Source organism: Armigeres subalbatus, chromosome 2, assembly GCF_024139115.2.
Source record: "Armigeres subalbatus isolate Guangzhou_Male chromosome 2, GZ_Asu_2, whole genome shotgun sequence".
NCBI lineage: Eukaryota > Metazoa > Arthropoda > Insecta > Diptera > Culicidae > Armigeres > Armigeres subalbatus.
In genome coordinates, this window is record NC_085140.1 from 143,577,461 (window position 1) to 143,595,112 (window position 17,652).

General features: G+C 37.5%; 1 protein-coding gene across 4 annotated transcripts; it reads left to right on the forward strand.

The window, feature by feature from the left end:
- The first annotated feature begins 13,691 nt into the window (after positions 1-13,691).
- LOC134215218 (armadillo repeat-containing protein 6 homolog) lies at positions 13,692-17,191 on the forward strand. 4 transcript variants are annotated; one of them, XM_062694443.1, is made up of 5 exons: positions 13,692-13,932; positions 14,017-14,336; positions 15,530-15,708; positions 15,986-16,278; positions 16,338-17,191. In XM_062694443.1, the coding sequence occupies exons 2-5, from the start codon at positions 14,049-14,051 to the stop codon at positions 16,973-16,975; spliced, it is 1,398 nt and encodes a 465-aa protein (XP_062550427.1). In that variant the 5' UTR covers positions 13,692-13,932; positions 14,017-14,048; the 3' UTR covers positions 16,976-17,191. The 4 variants fall into 4 exon arrangements, with proteins under 4 accessions (XP_062550427.1, XP_062550426.1, XP_062550428.1 ...); XM_062694442.1 differs by having other exon boundaries at positions 13,692-13,924; positions 13,989-14,336; XM_062694444.1 differs by having other exon boundaries at positions 13,692-13,924.
- The last annotated feature ends 461 nt before the right edge of the window (positions 17,192-17,652 follow it).

Consider the following 17,652-nt stretch of genomic DNA (forward strand, 5'->3'; position numbering starts at 1 on the left):
TAGGATCTGCAGCATGTGGCTGCACTTAGGATCTGCAGCATGTGCGTCTTAATTCTAACCTTGAAACAGTAAATTTTCCGCTTTGGTGCAGCAAGGCGCAATTCGCCAAACTAACCAATGTTAAGTAGACAAAATATATATGTCAATGCATGATATCAGTTCTTTCCGAATCTTTCCCGATAAAAAATTTAGTCAAATTTAATTTCCCCATACATATATGTTTAGGAGATACTTTACAGCATCAACTTGAGCCAAGTCACCAAAAATTAAATTTACCAACTACAATTAACAAATTGAGGAATTATCCTTGACTAAATGTGCAAAATTAAAATAATATCAGCTTCACGAAAGAACGATTTGTTTTAGGTTTTGTCTGGATTTCCGCCACTGTGGATCGGTCGGCTTTACCATCGTAGCATCAGCGGCAAGCCGTGCTTCTGTGCTTCTGTTCTATTTTTACGCATATGCATCTTTCTTTCGTTCAATCAGCATATGGGAGCGCAGCTGGTGTGCGTGAGGACGCTATGCAAGCACATTTCGGCGGGAACGAACGGCACTGTATTCGCTTCAGTCTCTTGCCGTCGGATGAATATTGCCGTATGAAGCATCACCAACACACATCGCATTGCGTGCGGCAATGTTCTATTTTTAGCTCAGCTGGGTTGAATGTTGAGCCGAGCAAATGAGATTTGGGGAAACTGGTTCATATGTATTACGTAAAAAAAAGAAAAATTTGGATTTCTGCGCGGAAATAACGCGCAGAGGGAAATCCCCGGTCTTAATTCCTTGCATATAGCGTCTGCTGCCCCATAAACTCGCAAGCTTCTAATTTTATTGAAAATTATGTCTTTTCTATTCAGTAAAGGCATCTTTTCTTTGTGCATTGAAGCAATCGAATATAATTTTCCACTTATGTTTACTCTCTATTGAAACTCGGTGGGCAAGTTTGATTACTACCAAGGTAGTCAATCAAAAGTTATTTTGTTTCTGCTAACAATCATTAAAGAAAACTGTTGAGTACATATCGATTCTCAATTTATGCATTTATGTTTCATTTCCTACCTCCTTTATCATCTTAAGTTCAGACCTGAATTCTTTCAAATATCCCAAATAATCAGATGGATTCAATTATAGAAATGTCATGAATATAAATATAAACAATACACAGCATTAGGTTCCATTGATTATTAGCATGGAAAATATTAAATACAAAAATTTTGTTTGAATTTTCTAGTATTCAAAATTTTTCTTGCAATGCGTAATATTATACCACACTCCTAGAAAATATGAGTTTTGAAAAAAAAGAAGATGGCTAACACGAGGACCGAACATAAATCTTCTGATTGAGAGCCTATCATGTTACCCCTGAGCTATCTTTGCTTCTAGAGAGGGAAGTGTTCGAAGAACAAGAGGCTACGCGATTTGCAATAAATAACTATTTCACTGCATCAAGACATCGGCTGCTTGTGCATACCAGCGGTAACGCACCGGGTGCTGTGCTTTGGTTCGGTGGCATTTAATCGGACGTTGAAAAATATAAACCGTTTTTGAATCAAGTCCCGAAAATGACTCATATTCCGAACACTCGCATCTAAATGGCTATATCAACCTTATTCGCGTGGTTCTTTCCATAGGATATTAATTTCGTTTGTAAAGCACTCGGATTATGTAGGAGAAACTGAGTTTTTGAAGGATTCAGAGAAGTCAGTAGAAAAAGTATCCAAACTTTTCTATAATCCAAGTATGTATTAGATCATTTAATAATCTTAGTTCGACCATTGACAAACTACAATGACTCATTCCAGAGGTTAAATGTCAAAACGTGTTACAGCGGAGTTCTAGTGCGAATATTTTTCTACAGCTCTGCCTAATAGTTTGTTGTTTTGATTCAACTAATAACAGAGTTAAAGCACTAGTTACTAATACTAAATGATAACAAAATTTCGATCAGTCTGTATAATAAGTTACTGCAACTAGCGCTATAACTCTGTTATTAGTGCAATAGAAACAACAATTAGGCAGAGTTGTAAAAACCTTCGCTCTAGAAGTCTTCCACATATCACGTTTGAAATTTAACCTCTGGAATGAGTTATTGACAAACTACTAAATTATCGAACCTATATTACTGTACCGCTCATAAAAAAAATTACTCCTCCGCTCATTTTTGGTCGCAACAAAAAATACGCGCCAGATAGTCGCCTAAGAACAACATACCTCCAGAAAAAAAGACACTTCGATATTTTTTTCAAATTTGGCCGCCACGTGGTGCATTCCGGTGGTGAATGCTTGGATAGCACGTGCTATTTGTACTGCGGAGAAATTTTTCACATCTATGAGAGCCTTGGAAAATGATCACAAAAGTTGTCATTTTGTTGCAAGGTACAATACTAATGATCGAAAACATCCTTGCCACAATCCATAACAAATTACACGAAGGCAAGCAACGATTTTCGATTTTCTGATAGTATATCAGGTATGTAATCATTACGATATAAATTATTGCACAATATGAGCTCAAAAATGCTGATTTTGGTAACACTAGCTCTGTCACGCGTAATCTATCAGATTTTGTACTTGGATAGTTTACCTGTAGAGTGATCTGATAAATAGTTTTGGATCAGTTTAGAAATCAAAATAATCAATTTTAACCATACATTCATAATTACTGCGAAATGCTTTCCATATAAAGAAAAGCAACCCCAGTAGAATTCTGATCAGATTTTTTTTAAATCAGATCAAATTCATAAATCTTGTTGAAAAGTGTTTGAATGATAATGACAAAAACGGAACTACTCATCAGCAAAAATTGACCTTTCCCGTCAAAATTTTTTTTTCGCTTAAGTATTTTTTAAATTTAAAACAAAAATCGAAAAAGAGCTGTTTTTTAAGATTGGCCCGATTTTGAACGAACATCGAGTGATTTTTTTCAGGTCGGTTAGCACGTGCACACGTTTTCGGTTTTTGTTTTCGATTTGGCAAAACATACTTTAGCATATAAACGATAAAGACGGATCCATAAAAAACTGGAAAACGATCCATAAATAACATCTGAATGTTCCTTAAAATGCTACCATAAATCCATAAAATAGTTAATGAGATTCCATAAAGAATAATTTTTCGATCCATAACTAAGCTAAAATTTAGCAATTAATTGGGAAATATGTTCCATTAACATGGTCAAGGAAAACAATACAATTCTTGCTATTTTCCCATGAAAATATGACAAATGATCCATAAATCTTTGGAAAATGATCCATAAAAGCTATATTTTGATCCATAAAACTTCAAATTTGATGATCCATAAATGATCCATAGATTTTATAAAATGTGTGGATCAATTAATATTTCATTGGCCTTCTTTCCAAGCATTATGGATCACATTATCAAAATTATTGATCATATGACCAAAATTATGGATCATATGGCTGAAATTATGGATCATCATCAGGATATAAATTGCGCAAATTTGAACACACTAATATGTACACACTAATTTTTTACACACTAATTTTTTTTCGCTGGAAACCAGCAATATTTTGCTGATTTTTTTTGTGCTGTTCAACCAGCAATAAATTCAGCAAAATGTTTTGCTGTATTTACAGCAATCAAGACAGCAATGCGTTTTGACAGAACTATTGCTGGTTTCCAGCAATTTTATCGCGGCAAATTTTTTATTGGTTTTTCAGCAAAATTTTAAGTTTGTTTTGCCAATAGTTTTCATTGAAAATATGGTAAAAACATAAGCCCCCACTTTCAATACGTCTCAAAAAAATATGTATAGGCCAAGGTATAGGCTGCAAACTGCTTACAAAATGCTGTTGTTATCTCCAAACCGCAAATTACCAATTTATTGTTCGGTTCCGCTTTCGCCGCTGTCGCAACATGGCAATTTAAATGAACGAATAAGTGTTTGACATATACATTGCTGGATGTTCAGCAATGTCGTAGAATTGCTGGATTTTCAGCTAACAAAACCAACTTAGCTGAAGTTTCAGCAACAGGAAATTTACTGAACCAATTCCAGCAATTCAGTTTGCTGGACGACGATAAATATATTTGGTGTGTACGAACTTTCAGAAGAAGTGTGTGTATGTGCATGTGTGTGCGTGTGTGTGCAAAAAAAATCTAACTCATTTTTCGAAATCTTATCCTTAACCGATTATTTAAACGTGGAATCCTATCCCATTGTTTCACATTAAAAATCAGGCCGAACTGGGGAATGGGCTCAAAGGTTATGGCCAAAATAAAAATTTTAATACTATGTCTGAAACTCGATTTGTGCAATTGCACAACCTCATCACATTTTCCGGGCACTTAACCTCATCCGATTTGCTTGCAACAAATTGCATCCGGCAGCAATTATTACAATGTGTATAAACAAATGTGAATTTTCAATTCAATCTATCTTTATTTATCTATCTTTATTTACGAGATTTTCGACCCTAGGCCGGTTCATCTGGTATAAACAAATGTGAAAAATAAGTCTTATTCACCAATTGTTATTTTAGACTTTTCATATATGTTTATCAACCATTTTGAACGAGCGAGAAAGGCATCATCACCGCTAGGTGGATTAATCTGGGTTTTTATATGTTAATTATACTTAACCGCCTATTACCCATATAGTCGATTGGTCGAAAACAGTATACCATACTGCGAAAACCATTCACCATGAGGTTAGTTTATCTTAAGTATGAACAAACATCAGAATGGTAGGGATAACGTTTTCTATTGTTATGAACGTTTTGAGTTATGGTCCAATTATGGTTCATGATTATGCGGGCATTTAGCCTCATGTTGAAAAATTTCATATAACCTCTTTAAAAAATATATAAACCTCACGATTGAAAAGTTCATCCTTGAGAGCTTGTACACAGAAAGAAAAATCATTCATGAAATTAAAAAAACGTTGGTTAAAATAAAAAGTTGCGTTGGTTCTTTTTCGTAGAGAGTTCCGTTTCTTTAAAACAAAAGTACGAAAACTTTTCTACACCTATATTCCAAAAAGTGGCATGCGACGACGAAAAGTACAAAACTTTCAAAACAACATTGTCAAATCAAAATAGTCACACTGTAGAAAAAAAAGTTTAATATTTTCAATCTGAAACGAAATTTTAATTTCCCCAAAAAAGCTTGTTTTTTTCATTCATGCTTTTCTTTATAAATTAAATTTATTCATTCTTTAAATTTTATTCCATATTGAATTTATTTTAAACCTAAAATTTATTAAACTGAGCAGGTTTATAGGCGCTCATGCAGCAGGATGTCCTCATTCGTGTTAATCGTCGTGTTATGACTTGCAGCCTCCAAAACCGGCGCGGCTTTTCCAGCGACCCCAGCTCTTGTAGATTTTAAAACGCGCCATAGTTTTCCAGTCATGAACCGAATCTGTAAGAAATAATAGCAAATCTTGCATGAAAATCGTCATATTGCCCAATTCCATTCAAAATATTGACGCACCGGAATTGGATAACCTTTTTTCTATAAGAATTAGTATACATACTAATACCCGGAACTGCATCGTTTCAAATAAGTAAAAATGCGACTTACCTCTTGATTCCGTAGATGTGATCAACAACTCCACTGCACAAATTAGAAAAAAAAACTTCTGCCGGTGGCAGTGACTAGACGCCTGAATAGCAGTGACGGTTGACTTAAATCGCTGCTGATTTGTTTTTATTGTCGTTTTTGCACTGAGAAGAAAAGGAATAGATAGATGAAATAAATAGCATGATGTTTTCTTTCCTCTTCTTACACATCTAGTATATCGTTTTGTGTATGAAGGTTTAATAATTTTCAGGTTGAATGGAAGTACTTTATTTATTTATCGTTGGGAACCGAAGAAAGAAAAACTCTCAAATAAAAAAGTAATTTTTAACGAGACTAATTTCATTTTCAATTTTAAAGAAATCAAGCACTTTTCAAGAAGAAAGTGCAAAACATTCTGTGAAACCATGTTTGTTTTTTGTGTGTACTTTTGTACTTTTCTTATCAGAAATAAAATCAGTGTCGATTAAGTTCAGATAAATATAAAATTTCCTAAAACTCTTCTAGTTTGAATCTGAACCTACATTAGAGTAAAATCAGCAGTGATTCAAATCGTTCGGGGCTGTCAGTTTGAATATGAATCTGAAACATTAATTTTCCTAGCAGCTGTTCTAGATTCAGTTTTTATACCAGTCAACTGTCAAAAAAATAAAACTGGTATAACGCTCCGTTCTATTTTCTGCATATTTGAACCACGATTGAATCACGAGATTCAAATATGTTTCAATTGTTTTGGTGTATGGATGCGTCATTTTATCTACGGATCAATTCACTTTGCAATTCCGGCGCCTTTCTTGGCAGTAACATAATGATTTCAATTAATTGAGAATTTGAAAAACATGAATAGAACACTGCTGGGGAAACCAGCGAGTTTGTTCTATTTTGCTCCAGATTCAAACTAGAATAGTGGTCGAAAATTTAGAATGAAACTGAATCACTCCTGATTTCACCCTTAAATTACAAAGTTCGTTCGGTTTACCCAGCAGTATTTTTTTTGACGTAGGACTACGTCTGTGTTTTCTATATTGGGGTACACTTTACGATTGCGAAAATCGGGGACCGTCACGAAAATATGATAGACTTTAAACTTTAATATCCAAGCCGTTTCTCGATGGATTTTCAATTTTTTTGGACCATTCGATCAAGGATGAGTCAACGCTTCTTTGTATTTATATGAAAAGACTGAATTTTAACTATTTACTAGTTGACCCGGCAGACGTTGTCCTGCATAGTAGGCGAGAATGTGCATTCCGAACTGCCCATGCAAAGTTCGCATAGGAATCACAATTTTAGTTTTTCATGATTTGCTCAACTTTACTCGTAATTTTTACATTAGGAAATATTATATAAACCCGTCGGAAACTATAACGAATGATTCTGCTGAAGAAATGAAAAAATCCATCCAGCCGTTTTCGAGTTATGCGGATACGAACATAGACTATTTCATTTTTATATATAAGATTATCGAAAATTGATAAAAAGTTTAGAAATAGGTCAACCAACCAATCACGTACATGCATCACTAGCACAGACATCAAAAATCAATCACTTGCGGGTTTGGATCTAATCCTCAGTTTGAACAAGATTTTACGCAGAGCAGACGCATCAAAGCGATCGCAGTGGAGCGGACACAGCATCACGGAGGCGCTAATGACATTTTCAAAGGAAATCCATCGCATTGGTGGTGGTGCTCGATATGTTGCTGCAGATCATTCAACCTCAACGAACCAGAATTTCATATGAAGAAAAGGTTGACCATAAAAATAGCACTGTGGCGATCCCGCACCGCCAGTGCCAGTGCCGATGCTGAAAATTTATTACAAATTGTGGTGTCAGTTAGTTGGAAAGGAACATTGGGAAAAGAAAATTGGTTCTTCTCAGGACCAACATTTTACGAAAAGAAAGAGTTAATTGCGAAAATGGACTGTTTCGGTGGCATCGGGTTTGGCGTGGTAGTTTGGTTGCTGTTAGTGATTCCATCCATTCAAATTCACTACATCATCTCCCTCCGACGCGCTATCAAATTCGCTATTTACGATTGAGTTTTGCACTTTGAAGAAAGTTTATTTCGGATAGTCGGATCAACCTTCTTTTGTATAAAATCAATGAAGACGCCACCTCAGTGGAAACTTTCTACAGCAACCACCCATCGGTGAACGTCGCTCGGACAGACAGATGGCAAGAGATAATAATTGGTAATATGGAAAAACTTCGTCTTGAGTGAAATCTCATAACCAAATTCAGAATCGAGAAAATTTCATAGGATTCTTAGAATTTGTCATTCTCCGAATGGTCCGTTGTCTGCGATATCCACATCGAAATGGCTCGCGCGCGTCGAAAAGCAGCTTTCTTATATCTAATGAAGTAATTCCATTAGCCCCGCCCCTTCATTAATCGTTATGAGTGCACATTATATTTACACCCATATCAGATCACAAAGGAGCGGGGCTAACGGGCTTAATTTATTAAATACAAGAAAGCTGCTATACGGCGCGCGCAAGCCGTTTTGATCGGGATTCAGTTCGACATTCGATGCAGCGGAGCGGACACAGCAGCACGAAGGCGGTCGGACAATTTCAACGCAAGGTACTGTCAAGCGTTTGGATGCAGTTAGTTATTGGAAAGACGCATTGGGAAAAGAAAATTGGTTCTTCTCAGGACCAGTATTTTATGGAAAGAAAGAGTTAATTGCGAAAATGGATTGTTTCGGCGGCATCGGGTTTTGTGTGGTAGCTTGGTTGCTGTTAGTGATTCCACCCGTTCATATTAATTGCATCATATCCCTCCGCCGCGCTATCAACTTTGCTAGTTACGATTGAGTTTTGCACTTTAAATAAAGTTCATGTCGGATTGTCGGATCAACCTTCTTTTGTATACATAAAGACCTTTTGGAGGACACCATCCTCAAAAATGGCCGAAATAAAGCAGTAATAAGCAGAATCAGAAGTGGCGTGAAACCAAACACAAATATATTCATATGCAACGTTTGGTCTTCGCCCGCGATGTAAGCGTTCGTGGCAAAGTAAGGATTGTGATGTCCCCGACTGAAAGCCAGTCGAGTGGCTTCAGCGGCCAATGAGTCATGTTAATTCCACGGTTAGAGACTCAAAGTCCATCCAACTGGGAACAACTATTCGACTTCTTGATTCAGTTGGCCTCCGAGCAGTTTGCTCAATGTTAATAAAACGACACAAATTATTATGGCAAATACTATCAATTTCGAATAGCTACGTTGTCCTACGTCACCTTTGCGTACAACCCGATTGGGCTGCACCTTTGAGTTTTATGTATATGATCTATTTCAATGGTTGACAATCACACCAATCCCCTTTACATATGAGAAACTTATTGAACACCAGCATTTGCAATCAAATAAATCTCCCGATTCATTTGAAGTTCAAATCCGCAGCAAATATAACTAAGCGGTACGACAACTTCAAGTATCTCAATTGATATAAAATGAATTTAAAATGGTTGAAATGCATGTTTCTCAGATTTAAAATCAATATGTATCACAAAACAGCCTGAATGACTGCTGATTTACTCGAAGCATTTAAAAAGTTTACAATGATATGGAAATGCTATTATCATCTCCCAAACTTGGACGTACATGTTCATGATAGAATTAAAAAAATATTGACGAACTTCAGACCGGACCATTATTCAAATCTAGCCGCATAACATGGTTAGCTTATTTTATTTTATGTTATTTTATGAAATTCGTTGCTCACGAAAGGATGCAATTTGGAACCACTGTAGAAAAAACAGTGAAATCTCTTCTCCTTAATTCAAGAATAGTTGTATCATCACATTTGGATTTGGTTAAGAAATACCACACTCGTTTCTACGCTGCAAAGAAAAAGCTTCCAATCTAACAGAAATCCCAATATTTCTAAAAAAAAACTCGGAAAGCAATTAGATTAAGATTTGGAGAAAGCCTAAATTGCAAAAAAAAAATCAGCAGGCAAAACTTCCTTATGATGATGATGATGATGATGATGATACTACCATCTATTGTAGCAAGGCACCTGCCGATAGCACTGGCCATATCTGACAAACAATTTGATCATGATTATATTATTGTTTGTATTTCATCAAACTCCTGTATGAAGGGCCAAAAATGGGTGGGGTGGTTCCATAAGCAGAGACACTTATGCGAATCCACGGGATGAATAGAGAATCTCCTTCCAGAAGAAAGTTCGTACATACAATAATATAATCTAGCCCTCGATTCCCAGATTGACCCAATAGATGGGGAGAAGAGCCCGCCCTTTATCCACGAGATGTTAACAATAGGAAGTTGGCGATTCCACTCTTCCTATCCAAATCGCTTCAATCGGGTGCCCTGATGGTTTTTTATGTTATATATGTAATCATGTAGTTTGAATATCATTTGGTAAATATATATAGTATAATGGAATTCTCTCACCAAGTTTCAATTTGACCTTTCTTCAACACCAGCTAGTTTTAGTCTTCAGAGATGCAGAACCAACAGTTCGTCAAGCAATGTCCTGGTTTAAATCGGGGAATATGCTTCGTTCTGGTTCAACGATCGCGAAAATAGGCTTCTTGATTTCCATCAGCACGAAGTTGGTCGGCGACGCCATGCTGCGCTTGTTGAGGACAATCACGATCAGTGAGTTGGCAGTCAGTGTAATTAGGATGAAGATGGGAGTACAGTAGCCGTAGAGTGGCACACTGTAATTGAGGATTGTTTCACAGGACACGTTCAAATAGGAAACGTTGCCGTACATTCCCATGCACCTCTGGTAGTAGTCGTCGCCGTACGGAAAAGTGTCATTGTGGCCTTCTACATAACCAACGGCTGGTCCATTGACATAGAAGAAGTCAGTCTCATCCACCTCTACCAGATTGTAAATGCCAGGGTCCTTTTAGGAGTACATTGTGGAGGTTGTGATGTTCTCACCCTGCCCTCTGTTGGTGTTGAAGGCTATGCAATTGTTGTTTAGTCGCGGTGCTGCCATCATCGATACCATCGAAGTAATATAGCGTTCGTTCGCCTCCGTCTCCGGATCCTCCGTTTGCAGCCATGTCGAACTTACTCCTCCGACGCCAGAAACGGATGACGATAATCGACTGAAGACATTAGAGGCATCACCAGCACTAGCAGCATAAATTCTCCGTTACTGTAAAACAAGCTCACAAAGTGTTTTCCCCATATTCACTGAAAAATCGTGACAGCAATTTTGAACTGCTGCCATCTACGCGCACTGCCTACTCAGACTCTCATCAGCAGGCAAAACTTCCTTAGCTCCAAAAAAATTCCAATTCTTTAAGTTAGTGGAAAGTTTCGTAGAATAATGCTCGTGACATCAATGTTAGTTATTGAGTAAACCTGCTAAAGATATTTTAAAGTAATAGATACGGATGATCCTCAAGTCTTCTTTATCAAAGTGCAGTAATGTAATGTCGCAAGTGTCAAGATAGTTATTAACACTTTGGTCCTATCTGGTCCAGACCATATCCTATACTTAAGCCCCAAACGCAATACAACGGAACGGCGACGGAAACGGCAAATTTGACAGAAAATATATGGGCTAACTGTCAAATTTACCGTTTCCGTCGCCGTTCCGTTATATTGCGTTTGGGGCTTTATGCGGATATGGGTTTGATGCAAAATGTTATCTTAACAGATAAAGGTTGGTATCGTGTTCAAAAGAAATTTTCTTTTTCTATCTCAATCACATGTTAAATTCCGTTCACTGAATCGGAAAAGTAAAGAATCGAAACAAAATTCTTACAGCAGTATCCACATGAAAAGAACAAAAAACAAAATTGGAATTTGTAAGGTTCCCACGCAAAGTAATGGGAGCTGTCACTTTACTTTCGGAAAAATATTCTGCTCGATTATTCCGTAAGTAAAAGTGACAATTTGCTCCATGCAGATCAGTTGTCAAAATTCCTCTTGGTAATATTGAACAAAATTCCGTAACCTGTCTACTTTTTAAGTCGATACTGGCCTTAAGACAAAATTAAGGTATATGCGACATACTGCAGATTCAACTGTTCTGATGTTAAATTACCTGGGAATTAGTTAAATCATTTAAATCGTTTATGAGAAAGATTACTATGTTGACCGTGCTTTTATTTGGGGGATTGAAAACCGGTAGTTCTCGGTAGGAATTTTGAAAAATCTGTAGTTTTCGATCTTTCGTCTGTGAATCGGTAGGTGAGTCAAAAATCGGTAGGACTACCGAGAAATCGGTAGGTCTGGCCACCCTGAGCAGTATCCACATGAAAGAAGAAAAAATAAAATTGGCATTTGTAAGGTTCCCACGCAAAGTAATGGGAGCTGTCACTTTACTTTCGAAAAAATATTCTGCTCGATTATTCCGTAAAGGCCAGTATCGACTTAAAAAGAAGAGAGGTTACGGAATTTTGTTCAATATTACCAAGCGGAATTTTGACAACTGATCTGCATGGAGCAAAATGTCACTTGTACTTACGGAGCTATATGCCGGATCAGATACAATTTTTCCACACCTGCCTTAACGGAATCTGAATGAAACATGATGTTTTATATGGTTTTGTCCGAGACTTGTCTAAATAAACTTACCATTTTCCATTATGTTTTGCTCACGGAAATTTTGGGTTCCAAGTAAAGACGGTTGCGATCCACCGTCCTCAGATTGGAACTATGCAAGTCGAGGTATCCAACCGATGGCATGATTTAGTAAAAAAAAATCCTTGGAACAAAAAACAGGATCGTAAACCTGAGACAAATGCATTGCGATTATTTTAGGTATGGTGAAGTATATGTTAATAATGTTTAAAAAATACCTTTGAAACAGGTCAAAGTCCAGCCGAAAGTGTTCCATTTTCTTTGCCATATCTTGTTAGCTCAAACATAAGCATCATTGGTAGAATCAAGGGTAGAATTGAATAATTTTTGACTATTAGATTTCTCGAATCAAAATCATAACAACTCACACATAATTGAAATAAGGAGTTCATATAGCTGTTACTGACTTCCACATAAAAGGGAAAATGTATATAATAACACTTATGTAACTGCAAATAACAATGATGTTCGTTATTCATTATGAAAAGTATGTTTTCTTTCCAAATAGGCAATACGTTTGGAATTTTATTAGTGTGTGAAGCTATATCTTACATCGTAATGATTCTGACCAGAGTGTATATGTAATTAAAAGTGGTGACACTGTCAGAATTGGAACAAAATTCATCTGTCCTTCCCATACAAAATCGTGTTCCATACGAGCAGGAGACCTGTCAAATGCGGCACATATCGCCACGCTTAATTACATACACTCTGATGCTGACCATATATTTAACATATTGTTTTTTATTTATTATGCGGGCCTTCGTGTCGCGGTTTGTAGATCATGATCGATGCTATTATGCATCTCGAGATAAAATAGAATACTGCGGTTTCCTGCTGGTTGCTTCTCAGGTAATCGCAACGGTCACTAAACACAACAGAGTCAATGAAAATCTTACCCACCGTATGCACTTGCCATGATAAACACTCTCCATGTACTCAGTGACTCCGGTTGCCTCTCACAAATACGATCGAACACTGCTGTCATTTCGCGAAAAGCACGTGGTTTTGTTTTGAGCGGGAAAATTCTTCCTATCTTTTAACACGGCGGCTATCTTGACGTTTACCTTCGCAGTCGAGCCTGCGAGTGTAAAGGCTGCCTCACACCTCGGGAAAATTTTCCAGCGGATTTTGAGCCCCGTGTATTTTAAATGGGGCCGGGATTTTGATTTTCCGTGTCCAAATTCCGAAAACATCGCATATGCAAAAATGCATGGGGAAAAAATCCGCGAACCAAATTCCCGAGGTGTGAGGCTACCTTAAGACCGCCGCAGCATTCTAGAAAAAGATAAGCGCGACAATAAACTAAACGAGGGTTGATGTTCGTCAAACTGCTTGATCGTGTGTACACTGCATAATGTTTATGAATGGAATGCTTTTATCAATTTATTTCAGTGTTTGTCTGCTTCAACCTGGAGTAAACAAAGAAATTAGTGCTGTCCAATGAGCAGCTCGAAGTAGCTCGAAGTTGTTCCCGTCCTGCTCGTTCTTTTTTGTCAACAAATGGGCATGAGCAGGACAGGGAGAAACTTCGAGCTACTTCAAGCTCTCATTGGACAGCACTATTCTGCGTAAACAGAGGTAAACAGTTACTTTGTTTTGCTGCTGTGTGAATGGCTGTTTCCGACCCATTTTAGTCGATATTTTGCATTTAAGTATCAAATTAATTCTAAAAGTCTAAAAAGGCTTAGTAACGGACAACTTTTCGTGTTTCCCTCGAGGTGTTATTTAGTACTGGTTTTGCATCTCCAATTTGCAGATTTTACCTGGTTAATCAGGCTGGTAACACAATTGGTGAGTGGGTGAGTCAGCAGCTTACATGGAGCAAACTCATGTTTTTCCTCATTCCCGCAATCAGATACTCTAATTATTGTAACTCAAAGTAGTTCCTGAAATCGGCATAACCGGCACCTCGAACATGGCCAAAGTAATTACCCAGGAAACATTTGACGATGTGGTTAAGGAAAACATTGTGGAGTTTTCTATGTCTGCCGAGGAGTCCCGTGAAGAAACGGTAAAACAGTTCGAGGCTCAGGGCATCAATTTGGCCAACATCATTAAGGATTTGAACCTGAACGAGGACAGTGGGGTTCCTTTGCTGAACGAGGCTGTGGAATGGTTGAAATCAAAACGGTTGGAACTAGCAGACGCGAACAAAGGCGAAGTTTGTAAACAGCTGGGCATCATTACGGCGGAATGCAAATTGGTAAGATATGTGGGATGATGGTGTATTATATTCACATTACTTTTACATCATACAATTATAAAAAGCTTAGTAAGTTTCATCCGCTTTTCAATTGTTCTTTTGTATTGTACATTGTTAGTATCTGTTGGTTTCTAGTGATGTACAAAAATTAACGATTCATTCGAATGAAATGCGACTGAGTAATACAAGACAGTGACGGGGGCGGGACTATGTACTGCTCAAGTAGATCTTTTCCCCTTGTAATCTTATTTTTAGTTATTTTCTGTTCACTCTATTGGTGGTATATTACCACTAGATAGTTTCTCAAAGTTAGGAAATCTAATCCCATACATGTTTTAATCTTCTGATAAATCTATATTCACTTTGTAGCGTTCAACATTTCAACCTTTTTTGCGAGCAAAGGCGTAGGATTGCCATCCAGGAGATGATCGGTTCGGTCTAAGCACGCCAAATTTCAGTTGGAATGTAGAGCCATAGAAGAAGAAGAAGATTCACTTTATTTTTATTATGATGCACCAGTCTAATCTGACCTGTTACATACAGTGAACATTTTATAAGGCTGAGATGTTCTTGGATTCTATATCAATAAGTTTTGGACCAAACACACTTCTGATGAAGTCCTCTCCTTTATGGTTGAAAATCATTCAAGTAGATTTCATTGCAAACTAAAATAATTCAAGTCCCTCAATGTTAAATTTAATTTGAAGGCCAAGTCAATGCAAACATGTTGTGTAATCCCTCATCCATTTCATCGCTCTGATGCACACGTATTATATTTTATCGATACAATTGTAGACGCATATGACGAAGCGCAAAAGGCTGCCGGAAATATCCTTGCATTTCTATTTCACATTACCCACTGAAACATTGCCGCCTTAAGCTTAAGGTTCAATAAGTACCTTTCACAATTATTATTTGTTATTATATTTGCACTTGTAATATAATGAGTCTAACGCGTGCTATAACTATAATACTTATTATGCACAAGAAGTCAAAATTTCCAACCCGAAAATGTCCTGAGACTTGACCGATAATCGGAACCAGTCACTTTCAGCATGGTACTACTTTGTACCCGCGCATCCTACCGCTAGTTTAAGTAAGGTTCAGTGCTGAGAACACAATTGATTTCTGTTACGTGCTATTAGATTACCGTTGAACGTGGATAGGTATATTTCATTAAAGTTTGTTCGTAGAGTGTGCCACATCGAGTGTTGGCTGCAAAGCTGGGTGCTTACGAGGCAATCGTTAATGTGCTGGACAAGGAGAAGGCGTTGGATAAGGAAATCGTTGCCAATTTGCTAGCAGCTGCCAATTCAATCATCAATAAGCAACCTGATATCTTCGGCTTAAAATCTTTGAAAACTATTTCAAGGTAGTCTCAATGCTTAAATATCAAATAAAGGAAATAACGGCCTTAGCAGATTTTTGTTTGTTGTAGTAAACAGGGGGTTTGTGTTCAATTTCTGTCTGAATATTTTTATTGTTCTCATATGATGAGTCCAGTTAAAAAAGTTGCTTCAAAAAACACAAATGTATGCTAGCGAGTTTCAAAATGTCTGATTCACATAAACCTTCTTGAACCAAAACTATTAAAGCCGTAATTTCCACCAGATTTACCAATTATTCATATTCCGCAATATTTATTTTAGACTCCTGGAAACGGAGACCGACCAAGGAATTGTGTGTGATCTATTGAGGTGGCTTCAAAAAGCATGTGTTCTACATGAAATGAATCGCCAGTTGATTATGGAGGATAGCCTTACGTTGAAGCATTTGAAAACGCTTGTCCGGCACGACGAAGTTGAGATAGTGAAGAACGTTTGCATTCTGTTCAGATATCTGATTTTGGACGACGATATTCGAGTGGAATTCGGGAAAGCTCACGAGCATGCCAGAACTTTGGCCGTTGAAACATTGGCAGACATCACCAAGTTATTATTCAGTTGGTTTTTTTCTTACATTTCCATCTAAGCTCTAGGTTGATTATTATTTAATTTCCAGAATTCAAATCGGACCAGAATCTGGTGTGTGATATCTTATTAACGGTCGCTTCTTTAACCGTGCGCAATGAATTCTGTCAAGTGGTTGAAGATGCCGGGGGTTTAAAATTCATTATGGATGCGATGGTTGAGTTCGCCGATTCAATAAAAATCCTAAGAGAATCGTGCAAACTGTTGAAGGCTCTGGCCGGCAACGATTCTGTCAAATCACACATCATTCAAAACGGCGCTGCGCCGCTCATTGAGTCAGCACTCAACCGTCACAAGGACAATGAGGCGTTCGCCCGCCATGCATTGCTGTGCGTGGCTACGCTGACACTTCGAGAGAAACAAAACAGCAAAGCACTGTTTGAAACGGGAATTTCGGAAACCATAGTTCAAACAATGAAGATTCATGCCTCCAGTAAGATTGTGCAACGAAACGGTGCCTGGTCAATCAGAAACATGGTGTCGCGGTCCCGCGACCAGTGTGACGCGTTTATCAATCAGGGAGCGGAGGACGTTCTTAATCAAGCGCTTACGGATCATCCGACCATTGCCCATGACGTCAAGTCCGCGCTTCGTGATTTAGGTTGCAAGGTGCATCTGAACGAAGAATGGAAGGCACAATCTGACATTCAAATCAAGAAGGATGAATGATGCGATTGGCTTGATACGGTAATCCAGAAGACTTCAATATAATAGATTTGTTATTTGTTAACACGTAACTTTACTCTTGTGAGTGCTAACACAAGACAGATATTTATTTAGACAGTTCTCATTTCAAATAACCGTACTCACTGCCTTCATTATTTATATTATTCGGCAATTATAATACATAATATTCAATAATAAATGCTTTTTCATAATACTTTAGTTTGATTGACTTTACTTGGATATCACAGTTCATGTGATCACCGATTTCACCATGCCGTGCATTTTGCAAGCAGATACGATGTTTCGGATTTGGGGATACCTGTTTAGAATGGCTACGGCTTATACTAATGCCACACTGGTGGTATTCGTGGTATTGGTAGTGTGTCACCTTGTACCATGCTGGTACAACGTGGAAAATCATGGTACAATACCCAACTAACAATTTTGGTGCTAAAAGCTTGAACTTCTAGCCTTTGGCTGTATAATATTTGAATAAAAGCAGCTAATGCTGAATAAAATAAAAGCATCCGCCAATAATCTCTTAAACTTCAACTCGACTATTTCCCAAATATCTATCAGCTAGTCAGTTTGTGCCGAATATATTTCATCTTTCATCGTTTATGCAGCTTTCATATAGTCATAAAACAGCTCTGTCTGAATTAGCAACAAAGCTTATCGGT

Coding starts and splice junctions, on each gene's coding strand:
- LOC134215218 (XM_062694443.1), top strand. CDS start 14,049: ATGGCCAAAGTAATTACCCAGGAAACATTTGACGATGTGGTTAAGGAA. Junction 14,337..15,529: donor TTACGGCGGAATGCAAATTG/GTAAGATATGTG, acceptor GTTTGTTCGTAG/AGTGTGCCACATCGAGTGTT. Junction 16,279..16,337: donor CATCACCAAGTTATTATTCA/GTTGGTTTTTTT, acceptor TTTAATTTCCAG/AATTCAAATCGGACCAGAAT.